Consider the following 18,323-nt stretch of genomic DNA (forward strand, 5'->3'; position numbering starts at 1 on the left):
ATAAATACATTATAGTATAATTATATAGTAAAGTTGTGAATGAAAAATTTTAATATTAAAGTCCATAAAAGAAAAGTTTATAAATCAACACAAATACTAAAAAATTTAAAGTTAAGGTACAATTTAATTTGCATTACAATAATAAACTTGATTTTTATTTTTTCCAAATCATGAAAACTATATAAAATCATCCTATCATTTCTGTTATTTTTCAATTTTCATATTTGTTCTAAAACTTATGTACCAAACCTATTAGTCTTTTTTATATTCTTTTCCTCTTTAAGAAAAAAAAAAGATACTTTTGAAAACTTTAATACCAGAAACTAAAATGCTAAAAAATAAACAATAAGATTCAACCAAATAAAATTGCTATAAGATGAACATGAGATGAATTTTTATCAAATTTTTTCTCCAAAAACAATGAGCAAAAATTCTCACAAAGACAACATCATTATCAAGACTATTGATTTCTCACAATGAGAAGGGTTAAATCAAAACTTGAGAAGACAAACTTAATATGATATAAATCAAATTGAATCAAATGAGAAGAAAGGTGAAAAATATTCAGTCTATAATGCAACACTATCCAATTTATCTACTCTCATCCTATATCAATCGAAACTAATAGGATCTGTTCTTCTTGAGATTAACTTTCTATCATCAGTTCTTTTTTTTTTTTTTCATCGATAAAAATAGTCTAAAACGATGAGATTGGATTCAGAGCCGCACATAGTGAAAAGTAATTTCACAAACTGATATGTGCACATCAGCTTTCATTTAAAAGAGCGGCAAGATACCAAAATATATAAAAGATTGACATGATTACCATATCAGAAGGAAGGTGAGAATGAAATTTTGAGTTTATGATTTATATAAAAATATATACATCACGTTTACCAACTACCGTACTCCATAAAGAAAATGCTTTAACCATCGAGTTTCATTACTTCAAAAAAACATGTTTATAAATTTCCCAATGCCCACAACAAATAATCGTTTCATTTGTGTCTACTACAACAAGAAAACTCTAACAGTAAATTGAAATTAGCCTAAATAAATTAGCAACTAAAAATATAAATTAATAGCTAACAATAACCAAAACATTGTGCAATTAAAAAGGGTCTATTTCTTCTGGATAGTGTTAACTTTTCACTCTTAGAGATTGTGGTGCTTCAGTCATAAATTACCAGAGCATTTAAATTGAGAATGTTCTCTATAATTCCCTTCCCATCAAAAGCATCAAAAAAGAAAAAGTTGTTGAGAGGATTTTCTTTTTCAAATATTGCCTTGATATTGTAAGAATACTCAAATTAGTCCGTTAGAGATATTATGAAAACCTGAAAGAAATATGGTTGAATAAAATACCTGTCCAAGGATTCCTCCAATAATAGCACAAATTGCTTAAAACTTCTAGAGGCTGAGTCCAAATGAACATCACAGAAACTGACTACTCAAGCTGTATTCTGGTAATAGTTTTCTCTCTATTTTATATTCTATTGTAACAATATTAATTTAAAATAAGATGCACGCAATATTAAGCACAGAAGAAAGAACAAAATCATGTAGTAAAGTTAACATAAATATAAAATTTTCAAAGTTTCCTAGGGTACAAATTGCCGTAAAGTTAATTAGTTCCTTCATCTAAGAAGAAAGAGAACCTGGCACCCTCTGAAAGTTATATTAAACATGAAATCAACGCTAGCAAAATCGCTCTTATACTTGATAGAGGCTAGTAGTGCCATGTACTAATTTGGTATTGGCATTCTGTTAATTATAATTATAATCACTATTATATATTTTATTAAACATGATCATTATTATCCTCTTTTATTTTCTATCTTTCACAATGACATCAGTAAATGAGAAAAGCAAAAAATCAATCTAGAATCTAATTCAAAGGCAAAAAATGAAAATTTTAAATAGAGCAATTAATTAAACACACTTGAATAGCAAATATACCAATGATCCCATCAATTATTCCGGGACAAAACCCTAAACCCTGAAAACCAAATTTAAAGGCAATTCAAAACAGAATTCAACAGGTAAAATGTACATAATTATTAACCACCTTGAAAACTGAAAGTACTTTAGGGTGAATGCCTGACCCATATTATCAAGCAACAACTTTCATCTAAACTTAATATATTTTCCTAAAAAAATAAATAAATAACATTCTAAGCATTGATGGAAAAATGTCAAGATCAATCTAGTGATGTCCATTCTTTAAAAGTGTCTCACTATTAATAATACAACTACATCAGTGAGAGAGTAGAAGAAAGAACTACTACTAGAAATATGAAAATTTCAAAGTAAGCTTTGAAAGCAACAAAGCTTAAATTTTGGTGGTACCCCATAATTTGTTCCACAGTTTTTTTCAAATGGTTCGTGGGAGAAAAAAAAAGTAACCCAGTTTTAGAAGGAAAAAGACCCAAAAATCGAGAATTGAAACTACCACCTTGAAGAGTAAAGAACATAGCCAAGCTTGAGAGGAAGGAGAAGAGATAAGGTAATAATAAGCAGAAGAATAATAATAAGCAAAAGCAAACAACAAATTTAAGCAATCAAACAAAAAAAAAAACTAATAAAAACACAATAGAGTGGATGCAAACCTTCCACAGTAACTACACAGCAAGAACTTCTTTTACCTTAGTTCCTAAATTACTCTGAAAATACAGAAGTCAAGACATCAAAAACTAAAGGAAAAATGAATTGTTCATGCTGCATTACTTTGAAATCTTATTTGGTTTTGTATATTGGATGTAAATTGAATATAAAAGGGAAAGAAATTAAAACCTTTTAGTGAAATGCAAATAGAATTCCGGCAACAATAATGAGGTTCTGGATTTTCTGTATCAACAACTCCACACCAGATAAAGAAGACTATGCACAACACCAATAACATTTCCAATCTTACCAAAATTAGAACATATTAATCAGATCAAATAATAAGGAACACAGTTAACTTCATCATAGAAGGCACATTTTATATAAAAAATAATATTAAAAAAAACAAAGAGGAGTATGAGTAGGGATGAAATTATAAATCGTATATATACTTTCATTTGAAGAAGACGACGACTACTTACATAAGCAGAGCATACAGAATCATCGCACCAAGACCGTTGCTGGCCGCTTCCAGCATTGCAACTGTGACTTCTCTTTTGTGTCGTCTATCGCCATCGGAATCATTCCATTGTTGTCGACGCCAGTATGCATCTCTCGCTCCTCCCTGTCCTGTATCTACTTTTTTCTCTGCTTTCCTGCAACAAATACCGTGCCATAATACCATCAAGAACTCTCCGCTTGACAAAGAGAAGACAGACCGAACAAAAATAAAAGAAAAAAAGTGATGCAAAGAGATATATAGATCTAGGAGAGAAAAATATGAGAGAAGATAGAGAAAGAAAGACGGTTATGGTAAGAAGAAAATCGAAAGTTGATTATCTGAGAGATGGATTGAATGCTTGATAAGGTTGTGCATATTTAAAATTCAAATTTTAATTTCAAATTACATGCAGATTTAGTTGTAATTAAAATTTGAAAAAAATGTAAAAGAACAGACATCAGAAACGTATTGAAAATGAAGATGAATACGGAAAATAACCTGGATAGAAAGATAAAGAAAAATATAAAAATATCATATCGCTGTTATGCTCTCTGTGGCCGTGCGACTCAGTACTTTTCATCGATTTACTCTCTTCCGCCGCTGCCTCCTCCGTATTCATCACCACATCATCGATGACCACCACAAATTCCACAGCACCCTCTGCAACACCACCGCCATATTATGATCCACCACCATAACTGTCACAACCTCATCCATCGTCTTAACTTTGCCTTGGTGCGTACATGAACTCTATAATCTTCACCTCCAACTTGAATTAGGAAGAAGAAGAAGAAGATTATACAAAAACAGAATCAGTGAACGTAGGAAAAAAAAGGAAGAGGAACTGAAGGTGAAGAACGTAAAGAAGGAGAAGAACCGAAGAAGAGGAGGAAGAGATAAAACTGAAAACAAAGAATGGAGAGAATCACTTTTTTAATTTTGATTTTGAATTCAAATTTTGAAAATTAAAAATTTCAGGTTATGTGTACATATAAAGCAAACTGAAAAAGGAGGATAAAAAACTCACATAAAAAATGTGGTGTAACAAAAATAGTTTGATGCAAGTGTTATGATGATAATAAAAGTCATGATATTGATGACCGAAGGCATGAAAATTTTAATGGATAAACACACATATCAAAAATTGAGAATGAACCTGGAAGATGATATGTAGAAATTCTACTATAAAAATAACTTTTTTTTCAATGTATTATAGGATTATAGGATAGGAGTAATAGATTGTCATATCACAATAACTATTGTACGTTGCTTTAATTTATTTTATAATATTTTATTTTTGTTCATTTGCAATATTCGTGATTTCATTATCAACATACACATCGGATAAGCAAATACACCATCAAAAGTTCAAAAACCATAATAAGACATATTAAGTTGTATATATTAAGTGGTTGATTATAACAGGAGAGAGCGAATGAGAGAGCGGGGGGGAAACATAGGGAGGGGTAGGTTTAGCGAGAATGGCAAGGACTCTAGGATTTGGAACAGAGAAGAGTATCGAAGATTGGAACAAGAGTCTTTTTCCATTTTTGTTGATCGACTCCCAGAAGACATTTCTAAGAGAGAGTTGTTTTAGCTGTTCAACTGGACTGGACGGATTAACGATATCTATCTGTCCCGAAAACACAAAAATGGGAACATTTATATGTTTGCCTTCATCCGGTATACGACAAAAGGGGGGCATCAAGAGCGATAGCGGAGATGAACCAGATGAGGCTGAGAGGTCAGGTGGTTTATGTGGGAGAGGCAAAGTACAGAAGGACGTTGAGCACTACGGAGATAGGAGAAGGAAGCCGAGGGGATCATAAGCTAAACCCATCATCACAGAAGTTACCCAGAGGAATAGGGGAAGATGGAGCTCTGTTGACTGCACATGGGTTACAAACGAAGGAAAACAGGAGGAATATGCCGGGAGAAGACGGGATAAAGACTGTGGAAGTTGCAGTGATGGCAGAGAATGTGGACTGGGTACGTAGAAGTCTGGTAGGGATCACAACAAAGCCTATTGATTTTCGCTCATTGAAGGACCTGGTAAGACGAACCCTGCCTTCTGTTATCCAAGTTCGGAAAATGGGAGCTTGTAAAGCACTGTTGACCTGTGATACTATTCACCATGTGGAGGAGATTTACACGTTTAATTTGAATTGTCTACTACAAGTTTTTCATCGGGTATGGAGGTGCAAGGAGTCAGAGCGCTGTGAGTCTCGGAGGGTATGGCTCGAATGTACGGGAGTACCACTATGCGCATGGTCTGTGGACACCTTTACTAAGATAGGAGAACGGTGGGGTGCAGTAGTGGGGTGTGCAAAGGACATATCAACGGGCAGCATGCTCACGGTAGGTCGAATGCAAATCGATACGGGTGTGTTGGGTGTGATATAGGAGAAAATTCACCTTGTTGTTGGGTCCAATACCTATAACGTATTCGTGAATGAGGGTGGCCAACACGCGTGGAACATACAGGCCGAAGGGGACTATTTGGGTCATAATGTCAGCAATGGGGTAGTCTTGGTTCATGATACAGCGAACACGAGTGTGGAAAAGGATATTCGGCAACCGGACTCCCCTAAGGAGGACGTCCACGACGATGGTTTGTTGATGATGGTGAATAGGTCGGAGGTAGCTGGCAAGGGCAGATTTGTCAATTCGGAAGATTTTTTAAATGACTGGGTTGAATGCAAGACCAATCAGAGGCGAAAAATGGCATACTGAATCAAGATGTTAACGTCGTGAATCAAGGGATTATGGAATTAGAAGATGATAACGGTGCTAATGATGAGGAGGGTTCGGAGAGGACAGTTACATGCATGTATTCAATGCATAATGGGCTGGGCAGGGATGAAGAAAAGGAAAACCAAAAACACCTAAGTGGATCTAAGGTTTGGGCCAGAAATAAAATCAAGGGTATGGAGAATAGGTTCAGCGGTTTGGGCCTTCACACATTGCCTAATGGATCTGACCCGGGTTGGATAAAGAACACGGAGCAGGCTCTCCTACCCGGTCCCCATGCGCAGCAACATACTGGTTGCAGTGGACCTCGAGCTGGTGAAGGCGGGAGTGGGCGACGGCGACCAGGATCAGGGGGAAGCGTTGTGGAGGGCCGTGCGGAACGGTGCGATCGACCTGGTGGAGCCTCTGGTGAACGAAGGGAGGATTCGGTGGGAAGAGCTGGCGGCGTAGCCCACTGGTCGGACCGAGATGGGAAGGAGCGTGGAGTGGCCAATGCGAGAAGGGGGGCGACCAGGGAGCCCCGATGCGAGAATGGGGGCTGTCCCACGGCGCGAATGGAGCACGACCTGGCTACGGCAGATGGGCTGGTTCGGGAGATTGGAGCCGACGCAACGTACAGTGAAGCAGAGGGTACTCATGGTCTATTGGGAACGGCTGAGGTATTGCGTTGTGAGCAGAGTGGAGGTAGCAGGGCTGATGGGCGTGCTGGGGAAGGCTCTGATGGTGCTGGACCGGGGCAGGATGAATGCGGAAGCAGAACAGAGGACAGAGAGAGTGACACTCAGGGGTTAGAGTCGCAGATGATGGAAACAAGGTTGTCAAACTCGCGAGTCTAGGTAAACTCGTGGAGCTGACCTAGACTCGACTCGTAGACTCGACTCGTAGACTCGTACGAGTTTACCTGTTATATATTTACTCAGATATAGACATTCAAACTTAACAATTTCAACATCAAAACACATTATAAATTAACCTAATACTAAAATTACAAGTTACAACAAGTACTTTGGATCACACATTTAAATCCTTCACAAGTATTTATCTAGTTCAACATAAAACACACAATTACACAATCAAAGGTTCATAAGACATAACCAAAACACAAAAGAAAACAACAAAGCAACAATTAAATTTCTAATAAACTCTAAAACTCAAATCCTCCAATATCTTCATCTTCTATGGCATCAATATCATCATCTTCACCATCATCATCAGAAACATCATTTCTTTCAGCCTCAGGTTCAACACGGCCAACAAAATCTTCATCATCATTCACATGTTCATCTTCTTCCTCTATTAAATTTTGTTGTGGATCCCCAATAAACTCATTCTCACCTCCCTCACCCATGTTGAATTCATTACTATTCATACCTGGAATAGCAAATTCATTACTATTTGGATCATCATTAGTATTGTCATTCGTTGGCAAGTGAGAATGCTCAACACTTTCAGCAATATTTTCATTAACATCCTCAGTTATCCACTCATCATCAGAATGCACTGCATCAAATTCAAGTTCTGGACTTTTTCTAATTTGCTTGCCCTTTAACTTCAAATTATACATCACATACACTAAATCATTCATTTTCTTTTGATGCAACCGATTTCTTCTCTTTGTATGAAAATACAAACATATAGTGCCAATAGTTAATAAAAATACAAAAATTAAAATTAAAATAAATAATGAATAGTTCTAAGGAAGTAAGGAATAAGGAATTACCATTTCAAATGCACTCCAATTACGCTCACAACCAGATGAACTACAAGTTAAGCTTAGCACTCGGATAGCAAACTTCTTTAGTTCTGGACAACTATCTCCATAGAAGTCCCACCACTCAGCAGGTAGCATGGTCTTCCTACTACTCTTTGCAGTTTCATTACCAAAGAGGCCTTTAGCATAATGAAAGTCAGGAAGCTATAGACCAACCTTTTTCCTTTCTTCCTGGTTAGGAACCAGTTTTTTCAAACAACTATATAGACCAATCTTAATATCAGCATCATCAACCATGAAATTTGGTTCATAGTGATAATGAGGATTAAGATAATACGCAGCTGCATGCAATGGTCTATGCAATTGACTTTTCCACCTTCCATCAATAATTTCCCATATAGGTTCGTAACTAACAATAACAATGCAAATGAATAAAAATAAGAAAATTAAATAAATAACTGAATATAAGAAGAAAACATGGTAACATGATACATTGATAATCAAATATTAAATCTTTCAATTAATCAAGACTCAAGATTACCTCTTTTTAACACAACCGAAGTTAGTCTTGATTGTTTCTTTGGCGTTTCTCATGCCTTCAAAGATGAAACCCATGGCTGGTTTTTCATCTGAATCAACCAAGCGAAGGACTGTAATGAGAGGAGCAGCAGCCTTGAGGCATATGACAATATTCTTCCATAGCCTACTATCCAAGGCCATGTTTTGGACTCTTATTCCTTCAGGTGTTGATGCAACCTTAGTTGTCTTCCAATCAGCAGAAGTAAACATAGTCATCAATAGTCCTTCTTCCATAGCCTACTATCCAAGGCCATGTTTTGGACTCTTATTCCTTCAGGCGTTGATGCAACCTTAGTTGTCTTCCAATCAGCAGAAGTAAACATAGTCATCAATGGTCCTTTATTATCATGAAGACAAGTGAGAGTCAAATAGGCAGTGGCGAATCTTGTGGCACCTGGCCGAACCAAGTCCTTTCCCTTTGTAAAATTCCTCAACATGCTAATGAGCATACTCCGAGAGTAGATAAAAGTGGTGATTTTTCTTCCCTTTTTTATGGTTGTTTCATGCACCTTTAGCTTCTTTTCAAAATCCTCCAATATCAAATCTATGCAGTGTGCAGCACATGGTGTCCAATACAAACTTTTTCTAGTCTCCATCATTCTTTCTCCAGCAGCCTTATAATTAGCAGCATTATCTGTAACAATTTGGACTACATTCTCTTCACCAACAAATTCTACGGCATCTTCTAGCATTTTGACAAATTTATCCGTTGTTTTCGAGATATCAGAAGTGTCCAATGAATAAAGAAAAATTGTTCCTTTAGGGCTGTTCACCAAGAGATTACAAATACTACGCCTTTTTTTATCAGTCCATCCATCCGACATGATTGAACAACCAGTTCTCTTCCACTCTGCTTTAAATTCAGTAAGCATTTCATCAACATTGTTCACTGTTTTCTTTAATTGGGTTTCTCATAACTCATGGTAAGAAGGGGGTTTGTAGCCAATTCCATATCTCCCAACCATCTCACAAAACTTTAAAAATTCGGGATTCTTAATAACATTGAAAGGAATAGCACTAGTATAGAAAAATATGGCACATTGTTGATCACATTGTTCCTTTAGATCCTTCTTCATCATTTGATTTATTGTTGATTGAACTTGAGCCCCTTTTCCTTTTGTGACAAAGTTGCGAATATCTTTCCCCTTTTGTTGAGAATTGTCCTTCTCCTTTTCTGTTTGTTCAGGATAATCCTCATCATCACCGAATCTTCTCTTCTTCAATGATGCTTCTTTAGCCTCCACACAGACTTTCAACATCACAGCCTTCACTTCTTCAGGTACTGAAGCATAAGGCTCTGAATCCTCTTTAGTACCGGCAAGATGATGCTTGAATCTATAAATCCCTCCGCTTATAGTCTTTGAGCAATAATTACACTTCACTTTTTTACCATTGCCTTGAACATCAATCCCATGTTTCCATCCTATATCACTTCTATTTCCAGTTGCATTTTTTCTCCTAGAAACAGCAGGCGTAGGTCTAGGAATACTAGGAAGCGAAGACCCTGTCCCTTAACCAACATTCTCAGACATTTTGTATTTTTATCCCTAAAAATCAACAAGCAAAACAACAAATTCAGATTCAGATTATCCACTAACTAAATTCAGATTCAGATTATCCACTAACTAAATTCATAACTAACACTAGTTTCAGCTACACTTATAACAATAATGTTTAAAAGATGAAAAATTTTCAGCATCATAAGACTTAATCAATAATCATCATTCCAAATGCAGTACAGCAAGCAATACTTTTGTGATTCGGAATAATATACCACCCAGTTATGAGTTAACCCAAAAGTCCATTCTCATTGTCATATGAACCCCCTTTGAGGTCATCAATATGATCAACAGATCAAGCACAAATAAATTAAAACAATGGCAACTAGAGTCAACCACCAATACTCCAATACTCACTTTATCACACAACAGATACATTTTCATTTAAGCTAACAAGTAACAATTCAGACTTCAGACTTTCAATTAAACTAACACAGTAAGTCAGTAACACTAACTAACAATTCAGACTTAAGAGTTTCAATTCACTAATTCAGACATCAGAATTTCAGTAAACTAAAGACTAAACATAACTACATAACAGAAGTAGAAAACAAAAGAAAAAAAATATATAGCAGAAGCACTATCCACACATTTTAACCATGATTGAAGCATGAAGTACACTAGTACAGATTACAGAAGCAGGCAAGCACCAAGCAGCATCAGTTTTTTTTGACACATTAATTTTTTTTTACAGATCAAACGCAGATCAGGGCCTTAATAAATTTGCAGAATTGAATAATTGCAACCAAAATTGTTAGCATTTGAATTAGTTTAACAAAATTACCTTGGAGATGGGCAGACTTTATCACTTGAAGCAGATCGGCAGTGCTTCAGTCAGTTGACTCAGTTCAGTGAAGAAAAACAGAACAAGGCTGACGAGGGCAGAACAGGGGAGGGGAGGCAAACGGCGTGGTGGACTGGTGGTGGGCTCTGGCGCTGTGCGACGCTGCGTGGTGGTGGCCTGGTGGGCTCTACGAGACTGCGACTCTACGTGGTGGTCCTTCACTGGGCTCCGCGACGCTGCGTGGGTGAGCGGTGGGGGACGAGGGATGAGGCAAGGGGAGGTGAGAAGGCGACGGGTCCGTCTGGACTCTGGCGTCCGGCCTCTGCGTGGCGGCGCAGACAACGCCGCCGTTAGATGGTGGAGCTGGAGGGTGTGACGAGTGAGGGAGGCTGGCCGTGAGGGTTTGGTTGAGGGAGTCACTACTCACTAGGTTTCACTCCTTCATTAGTGGGTGTGGGTTTAGGTTGCGGGTTTGGGTTAGCCGCTTTCTGTAGGGTTTTTTTTTTCCTGGGCCAAAACGACGCCGTTTTGGCGAAAATGGGCAACGAAATTAAACTCGCTGACTCGCTAGCAAACTCGCGAGTTTGCACGATTTTATCCGAGTCTAGCCGAGTCAACCTGAGTCTACCCAGAAACGAGTTTATGTCCGAGTCAACTCGATTCCACTACCTAAACTCGTAAACTCGTACGAGTTTACGAGTTAACTCGCGAGTTTGACAACTATGGATGGAAAATAAGTTAACCTTGGCGCTGGCAATGGAATCAGGGGCTGAATTGTATGATGAGGAACAGGACATCATGGCCATTCTTCAGGCTCAGAACGAGGAACTTGCTCGTAAGAAGAAAGTGGCAAAACAGAAGGCGAAAATGCGAAGGTGCAGACCCAAGCATAAAAAGCAGGTGTGTATTTTTAGTTCTAAATGAATTTCAGTTCTTGGAATGTTAGGGGATTAAGGGGTGATGGTAAGATGAGGATGGTGAAGGAGTTAAAAATGAAACAAAACTTGAGCATAGTGGGTTTGATTGAGACCAAAAGACGGATAGTAACGCGATTTGATGTTGCATGGTTCTGGGGGAATCATGGGGCGGGTTGGGAATATGTAGGCTCGGATGGTGCATCTGGGGGCCTTTTGCTGATGTGGGATGAAATAATTTTTAAAATGAATAACTGCTACAAGGGAGATAGGTGGTTGGGTGTTGAAGGAGTCGTGTTGAAGGAGTCATGTTAAAGAATAATTTCAACTGTGCGTTTTTCTTGGTTTATGGTGCACATAGTAGAGAAGAGAAGAGTCATGTGTGGGAAGAGTTGAGCTACATAGCTGGGTTGTGCCAGGTTTCTTGCTGCTTCATGGGAGACTTCAATGAAATAGTGCGTGTGGAGGAACGAAAAGGTGCTGATAGTTTATCCAGGTCTGCAGAGGAGTTTAAGGAATGGATCCAGGATATGCAATTAGTGGATCTCCCACTCACTGATCGTAAGTTTACCTGGTTTCGTGGCCGCTCGTGCAGTCGTCTTGATCGGGCTATGGTTAGTGTGGAATGGCTAGAAGAGTTTCCTGAGATTCGGTTGAAGGGCGGACCCAGGGGTCTGTCAGATCACTGTCCTATAATAGTGGAAGAAAATATAAGAAGGGGAGGTCCTAGGCCGTTCCGCAGTCTTGATTCGTGGTTTACTCATGAAGGTTTTCTTCGAATGGTGAAGGAGGAATGGAAAGGTTTAGGGGAGATGCAGTTCACTGATAAGTTGAAAGCGCTGATGGTTCCTTTGGGAAAATGGCACAAGGACAACTTCAGGGAGATGGACAACAAAATTCAGAGGTTAGAGGAAGAGATTAGGAAGGTTGATGAGTTGGTAGGAAATGGAGTGTATGATGGAACTATGGAGGCTAGAAGAAAGGCGTTAGTTACTTGTTGTGAGAGGTGGTATGTGAGGAAAGAGGTTCACTGGAAGCAGATGTCTCGATCTCGACAAGCAAAGGATATGGACAAGAACACAAGATATTTCCATAATATAGCGTTTGCAAGAAGAAGAAATAATAGGATTGATTCCCTGGTTGTTAATGGCAGGCTGGTGAGGAACCAGGCTAGAATAAAAATAGCTATCAGAGAGTTCTATAAAGATCTATACCATCAGGAAGCTTCTCCGGTGTTGGGGTTCCGAGAAGGTCTTGTGGAAAGGATAGATGAGGAAGACTCTGCGATATTGGAGGCAATGCTGTCGGCCGTAGAGATCAGGGAGGCCGTTTGGGATTGCGAGTCATCTAAAGCGCCAGGTTGTGATGGTTATAACATGAATTTCATCAAGAGGTGCTGGGCGGAGATTGGTTCTGATTTCACGGCTGCTGTGATGGGATTCTTCCAGACATCCAAGTTACCAGCGGAGTCAAATATAACTTGGGTGGCGCTGGCACCTAAGTTTTTTGGTGCAAAGGAGATCAAAGACCTGCGGCCCATTAGTATGGTGGGTGTGTGTACAAGGTTATCTCGAAGGTGTTAGTCAGGAGAATGAGATCAGTGATGCCAGGTCTAGTAGGAGAGACTCAGAGTGCTTTCGTGAGAGGTAGAAAGATCCATGATGGGGCTCTTATAGCGTGTGAAACAGTTCATTGGCTGAAGAGAAGGCATAAGGAGGCAGCCATAATCAAGCTTGATTTCCAAAAAGCTTATGACAGAGTTAAGTGGAGGTTTGTGGATATGGTACTGCAGAAGATGGGGTTTGGGTGCAGATGGAGAGCTTGGGTTATGGAGTGTGTGACCACAGCTTCTATGTCAGTCTTGATTAATGGTTCACCTTCTAAACCGTTTAAGATGGAAAGAGGTTTGAGACAAGGCGACCCACTCTCTCCTTTCTTGTTTGTGCTGGTTGTGGATGTTCTGCATAGGATGGTTGGCCAGGCAGTGAGGAATGGGCGTATATCTCCCTTAGTGATTGGTAGAGACATGGTGGAATTATTACATCTTCAGTTTGCCGATGACACTATCCTTTTTTGCCCACCAGAAGATGAGACCATGAAGAACTACAAGCGGCTGCTGCGATGGTTTGAGCTGATGTCCGGACTTAGTATTAATTTTGATAAGTCTAGTCTGATTCCAGTCAACTGCGAGGAGCAATGGGTACAACGCATGTGCAAATTGTGGGGTTGTAAGGAGAGTACCCTCCCAGTTAGATACCTTGGAATTCCTTTGGGTGCTAGTCCAAAGTTGGTCAAGACCTGGAAGCCTATTATTGACAAAGTGGAAGAGAAGTTGAGTCTCTAGAAAGCTAAAGTGCTGAACAAAGCCGGCAAGTTGGTGCTTATAAAATCAGTGTTGAATAGCCTGCCGGTGTATTACTTGAGCTTGTATAAGATGCCAAAGGCAGTTGCGGACAAATTAATTTCCTTGCAGAGAAGGTTTCTATGGAGCAAGGAAGATGGCAGGAATGGTATGGCGTTGGTTCGATGGGAGTTGGTGCAGGCCCCAAAGAAATTAGGGGGGTTGGGAGTTGGCGATGCTGTGGTTCGGAACACTGCACTCTTGTTTAAGTGGTGGTGGAGGTTTGCAAAGGAAGAGTGTCCATTGTGGAAAAAGGTGGTCTGTTCCTGTAATAATTTGAAACTGGATGAGTTACTCTCCACTCAGGTGTTACCTACCAGAGGAGGCCCTTGGAAGGATATTTGTCAGATACAGATAATAGATCCTCTTTTAAGGGATAAGATGATTACAGGTCTGTCCATGGAGGTTGGCGATGGTCGTCGGACTCGGTTTTGGGAGGATGTTTGGCTACAGTCTGGTGCCTTGAAAGATCGGTTCCCTCGTCTCTTCTCTGTTTCAAACCAATGTGGTTCTTTTATTGGGGATTGTGGATTCTGGGATGGGCTGGAATGGGTTTGGAACTTCCTATGGAGGCGAGAGCTCTTCCAGTGGGAGTTGGGGCTTCTGGGTCAGTTGCACGAGACTTTGAGACCTGTGAGGATAGTAAATACTAGGGAGGATAGAGTGGTGTGGAAATATGATAAACTTGGTATTTTTTCGACTAACTCCTTTGTACAGGTGCTACAAGAGGGAATGCTTGGGGAGGATATTACCAGCTACAGCTTCACTAACTCCATCTGGAAAGGTCTAGTTCCACCAAAAGTAGAGCTCTTCACCTGGTTTGTTTTGATAGGCAGGGTAAATACGAAGGAAAGGCTGAGTCGGTTTGGGATTCTCAACCAGGTTGATACGCGGTGTGTCTTATACAATAAGGATGTTGAGCAGGTCCATCACTTGTTTCTTGGATGCGTTTATGCCTGGAAGGTGTGGAATGCTTGGTTATCTGTGTTTGGCCGACTATGGTCTCTTCCGGAATTAATGAAGGACCACTTCCTAAGTTGGACAGAAGAGCCGCGTAGAAAGGAGGAATGAAAGCAGCGATTGAGATGCTTCTGTGCGATCATCTGGAATATTTGGATGGAACGGAATAGGAGGATATTTCAGAATGAGAGCAAAGGTGTTGAAGAAATCATCAATATGACCTTCCTTAGCAATGAAGAATGGAAAGGTGTGCGCTCTTCGTGTTGTTGATGGCTATGCTGGAGATGACATGGAGAGTCTTTATGTTGTATTTTTCTAGGTGTTGATCGTCTACTTGTCTTTAAATTTGCTCCACTCTACCGTGTAGAGCTACTTTATTTCAAAATATATATATATATATAAGTGGAGAAAAAAATAGTGTTTGTTCAAATCCAATTTAAAAAATGTTTTTTTCTCCTTTCGTCATTTAAGATTGATTCAATTGTATTAAGAGCGAAACTAATTTGTCTATCATCACTCAATTAATTCTACATTATTAATCAAGATCTTTAATAATTTAATTAAGTGAAATTGATGACTTACTACAAAATGTCATTATCCAAGGTATATATAACACTAATGAGAATCTATCCTCCCCTAACCCTATATATACCAGGCATAAGATTTTACAACCCTACAAATTTTATTTTGGATTGATCCTCTTTGTACTCTTAACATAAAAAGTTAGTATAGGATGCTTCTAGGTGTTGGCCCCTTCATCCTTTATAATTGCAAGCCAACAAGGTCCAAATACTCTCTCTATAGTACATGCATTAAATGGAGGTAACAATCAAACTTTGATTTTTCTGAGCAAGAGAAGAGAGGGTTCCTTAATTCTCATCATCCCTATGATCACAACACAAGTGTCAATAAGAGATTCATTGCATTGCAAATGGGGTTTGCAAAGAAAATCCACAACAAAATATACTAGTCATGCCAAATTAATTGATAATTTTAAGTTAATTAGTTTGCGTATTTATAGTACAATATGCATGGTCCCATTGGGACCAAATTGCTGGCAACTCATGTGATTAAAAATTAATGGACATCACTTCCTCTTTTCCTCTTTGTGGACCTAAGCTTTGCCTAGGCAACAGGTCCAGATCCCCCTCATCTTTTCGCCCAGTCCGCTTACCTGACCCGTTTGGAACCCGGCAACCGAACATTTGGCGCCGTCTGTGGGGATCCTGGCGTGAATGGACTTCCTGTTAGGTCCCATGGAAGGAGACGATGGAGGCGAGCCACGGAGGGAGGAAGTGGTTCCCCAAACCAGTGAAGTAGCCTCCTTGGCTTCCTCTCGTGAGCGCACGAGATCCCCCCCTCTCGGCGAGGGGAGCCTCCCTCCTGCTCCCGGGAAAGGCGTCCCTTCGGAGGGACGGGGAGCGACTATCCTCGGATAATGCAGGAGCTGCGCCATAGAGTGCAGAACCTGGAGCGGGAGCTAGCGAACAGAGAGCACTACCAGCCTGTCCCGAGTCAACATCGGTCCCGGTCCCCCTTAAGGAGGGGGAAACCAGAGGGAGAAGTCCCTGAAGAGACCGCTCCAGAGGCACATCGACCCCCTGGTCTGACCCAGAAAGCCAAGGGAAAAGCAGAGAGGTGCCGAGGAGACAGCAAGACACATTGAGGAGGAAAACCGAGAGGATAGCAGAGAGAGACCAAGGAGAACGTCGCGACACCCTGTGATCATGGGGGCAACCCCTTTCCACCACTCCATTCTCCAGGTCCAGCTTCCGAAGTATTTCGATAAGCCAACGGACATGAGATATGATGGCACCCAATATCCTCAAGAACATCTAACGGCCTTTGAGGCCAAGATGAATCTGGAAGGTGTGGGTGATGAAGTGAGATGTCACGCCTTCCCCGTGACCTCATTAGCAGGGCCGAAAATCCACTGGTTCAACGCTCTCTCCCAAGGCTCCGTGACAACTTTTGTGGACATAACCTGCGCCTTCCCCGCTTAGTTTACCACGCGTATTGCTAAAGCTAAGCACCCGATCAACTTGCTGGGAGTGACGCAGAGAAGTGGGAAACTGACCAGAAAGTACCTGGATAGGTTTAATGATGAATGCTTGGAGATTGACGGCCTGACCGACTCGGTGGTTAGTTTATGCTTGATGAACAGGCTGCTGAACGAAGATTTCAGGAAGCACCTTACCACCAAGCCCGTGTGGACGATGCAAGAAATCCAAAATGTGGCTAGGGAGTATATCAACGGCGAGGAGGTTAGCCAAGTTGTGGCAGCCAACACGCGGCAGCCCGCCTATAACCCTGCTCGTCAGCCCGGTAACGGGAAAAGGCATAAGGAGCACTCCAAGGACGGAGGGCCAGCTAAAGCCTTCAAGACATTCCCCCGGGAAGGGAAGTTTACTAACTATACTCCCTTGACATCCCCGATCGTCGAGGTGTACCAGCAGATAGCCGACAAAAGCATCCTGTCGAAGCCCCGACAACTTAAGGATAGAACTGGAGGGAACAAAAACCTCTACTGCGACTACCACAAGGGCTTCGGCCATAAGACCCAAGATTGTTCCGATTTGAAGGATGCTCTGGAGCAGGCGATCCGGGAAGGTAAGCTGGCAGAATTCTCTCACCTCATAAGAGAACCTAGGAGGCGGGATCGTGACCGATCTGGCAACGACAGGAGCCGCGCCGTGAGACCAAGGCAAGAGCCCGAGGAGGACAATGAACGCGGCCTCACCATTGTGAACGTTGTAGTCGGGAGAGATGTTGCCCACAGGTTGAAGTCGGCATACAGGAAAGATGCAAAAGTCCTGGATGTGTCATCATCTAGTCCCACACCTTCCTCCAGGAAAGTCCCATCAATATCATTCGGACTAGAGGACCAATGGTTCGACGACTTATCAGAGAACCCTCCTATGGTGATCACAGTAAGAGTGGGAACTGGTCTGGTCAGGCGAATTCTCGTAGACACCGGAGCCGATTCGAATATTATGTTCCATAACGTGTTTGATGCTCTGGGCCTCCAAAACGCCGACCTAAAAACCCACCAGCACGGTGTGGTAGGCTTAGGTGATAACTTTATCAAGCCTGATAGAATAGTCTCTCTACTAGTCTTCATAGGAGAAGGTCGAGGGAAGAGGTCGGTAATGGCGGAGTTCGTTGTTCTAAGGGATTCCATGGCCTACAACCTCATCTTGGGAAGGAAAACCATCAATGAGTTCAGAGCAGTGATCTGTACCAAGCTACTGATGATGAAGTTTGTTGCTGATGATGGGTCTGTTGGATCCATCAGGGGAGATTTGGAAACGACGGTCACGTGCGACAACGCCAGTCTCTCCCTAAGAAAGAAGTCCAAAGAGGCATCTGGGGTCTTCCTAGCTGATCTAGACGCCAGGGTCGATGACAAACCCAGACCAGAACCTGAAGGAGACCTCGAGAAGTTCAAGGTCGGTGACTCGGAAGAAAAGTTCACCTTCATGAACAGAAACCTCCCTCATGACTTGAAAGAACCATTGGTGGAAATGATCCGGACAGACGGCGACCTGTTTGCCTGGA

The 18,323-nt window shown here is 40.8% G+C and overlaps 2 protein-coding genes across 2 annotated transcripts; one reads left to right on the forward strand and one right to left on the reverse strand.

Annotated features, from left to right (window-relative positions):
- Nucleotides 6,886–8,363, reverse strand: LOC107612209. The gene is made up of 6 exons (XM_016314019.1): nucleotides 8,110–8,363; nucleotides 7,838–7,977; nucleotides 7,578–7,747; nucleotides 7,229–7,469; nucleotides 7,061–7,117; nucleotides 6,886–6,899 (listed from the first exon to the last, which is right to left on the reverse strand). Exons 1-6 carry the CDS (start codon nucleotides 8,361–8,363, stop codon nucleotides 6,886–6,888), a joined length of 876 nt encoding a protein of 291 aa, XP_016169505.1.
- On the forward strand, nucleotides 11,839–12,987 carry LOC107612220. The gene has a single exon (XM_016314027.1). It carries the CDS (start codon nucleotides 11,839–11,841, stop codon nucleotides 12,985–12,987), a length of 1,149 nt encoding a protein of 382 aa, XP_016169513.1.

The sequence above is a fragment of the Arachis ipaensis genome, chromosome B01 (genome assembly GCF_000816755.2).
Source record: "Arachis ipaensis cultivar K30076 chromosome B01, Araip1.1, whole genome shotgun sequence".
In the NCBI taxonomy this organism is placed as follows: Eukaryota; Viridiplantae; Streptophyta; class Magnoliopsida; order Fabales; family Fabaceae; genus Arachis; species Arachis ipaensis.

Bases quoted from the DNA above. Each gene is read 5' to 3' on its own strand.
- LOC107612209 (XM_016314019.1), bottom strand. From the start codon at position 8,363: ATGACTATGTTTACTTCTGCTGATTGGAAGACAACTAAGGTTGCATCA. The intron at 7,978-8,109 runs GTAATCTTGAGT...TGTTATTGTTAG, and splicing joins TTCGGTTGTGTTAAAAAGAG to TTACGAACCTATATGGGAAA. The intron at 7,470-7,577 runs GTAATTCCTTAT...TTTCATACAAAG, and splicing joins ATTGGAGTGCATTTGAAATG to AGAAGAAATCGGTTGCATCA.
- LOC107612220 (XM_016314027.1), top strand. From the start codon at position 11,839: ATGGGAGACTTCAATGAAATAGTGCGTGTGGAGGAACGAAAAGGTGCT.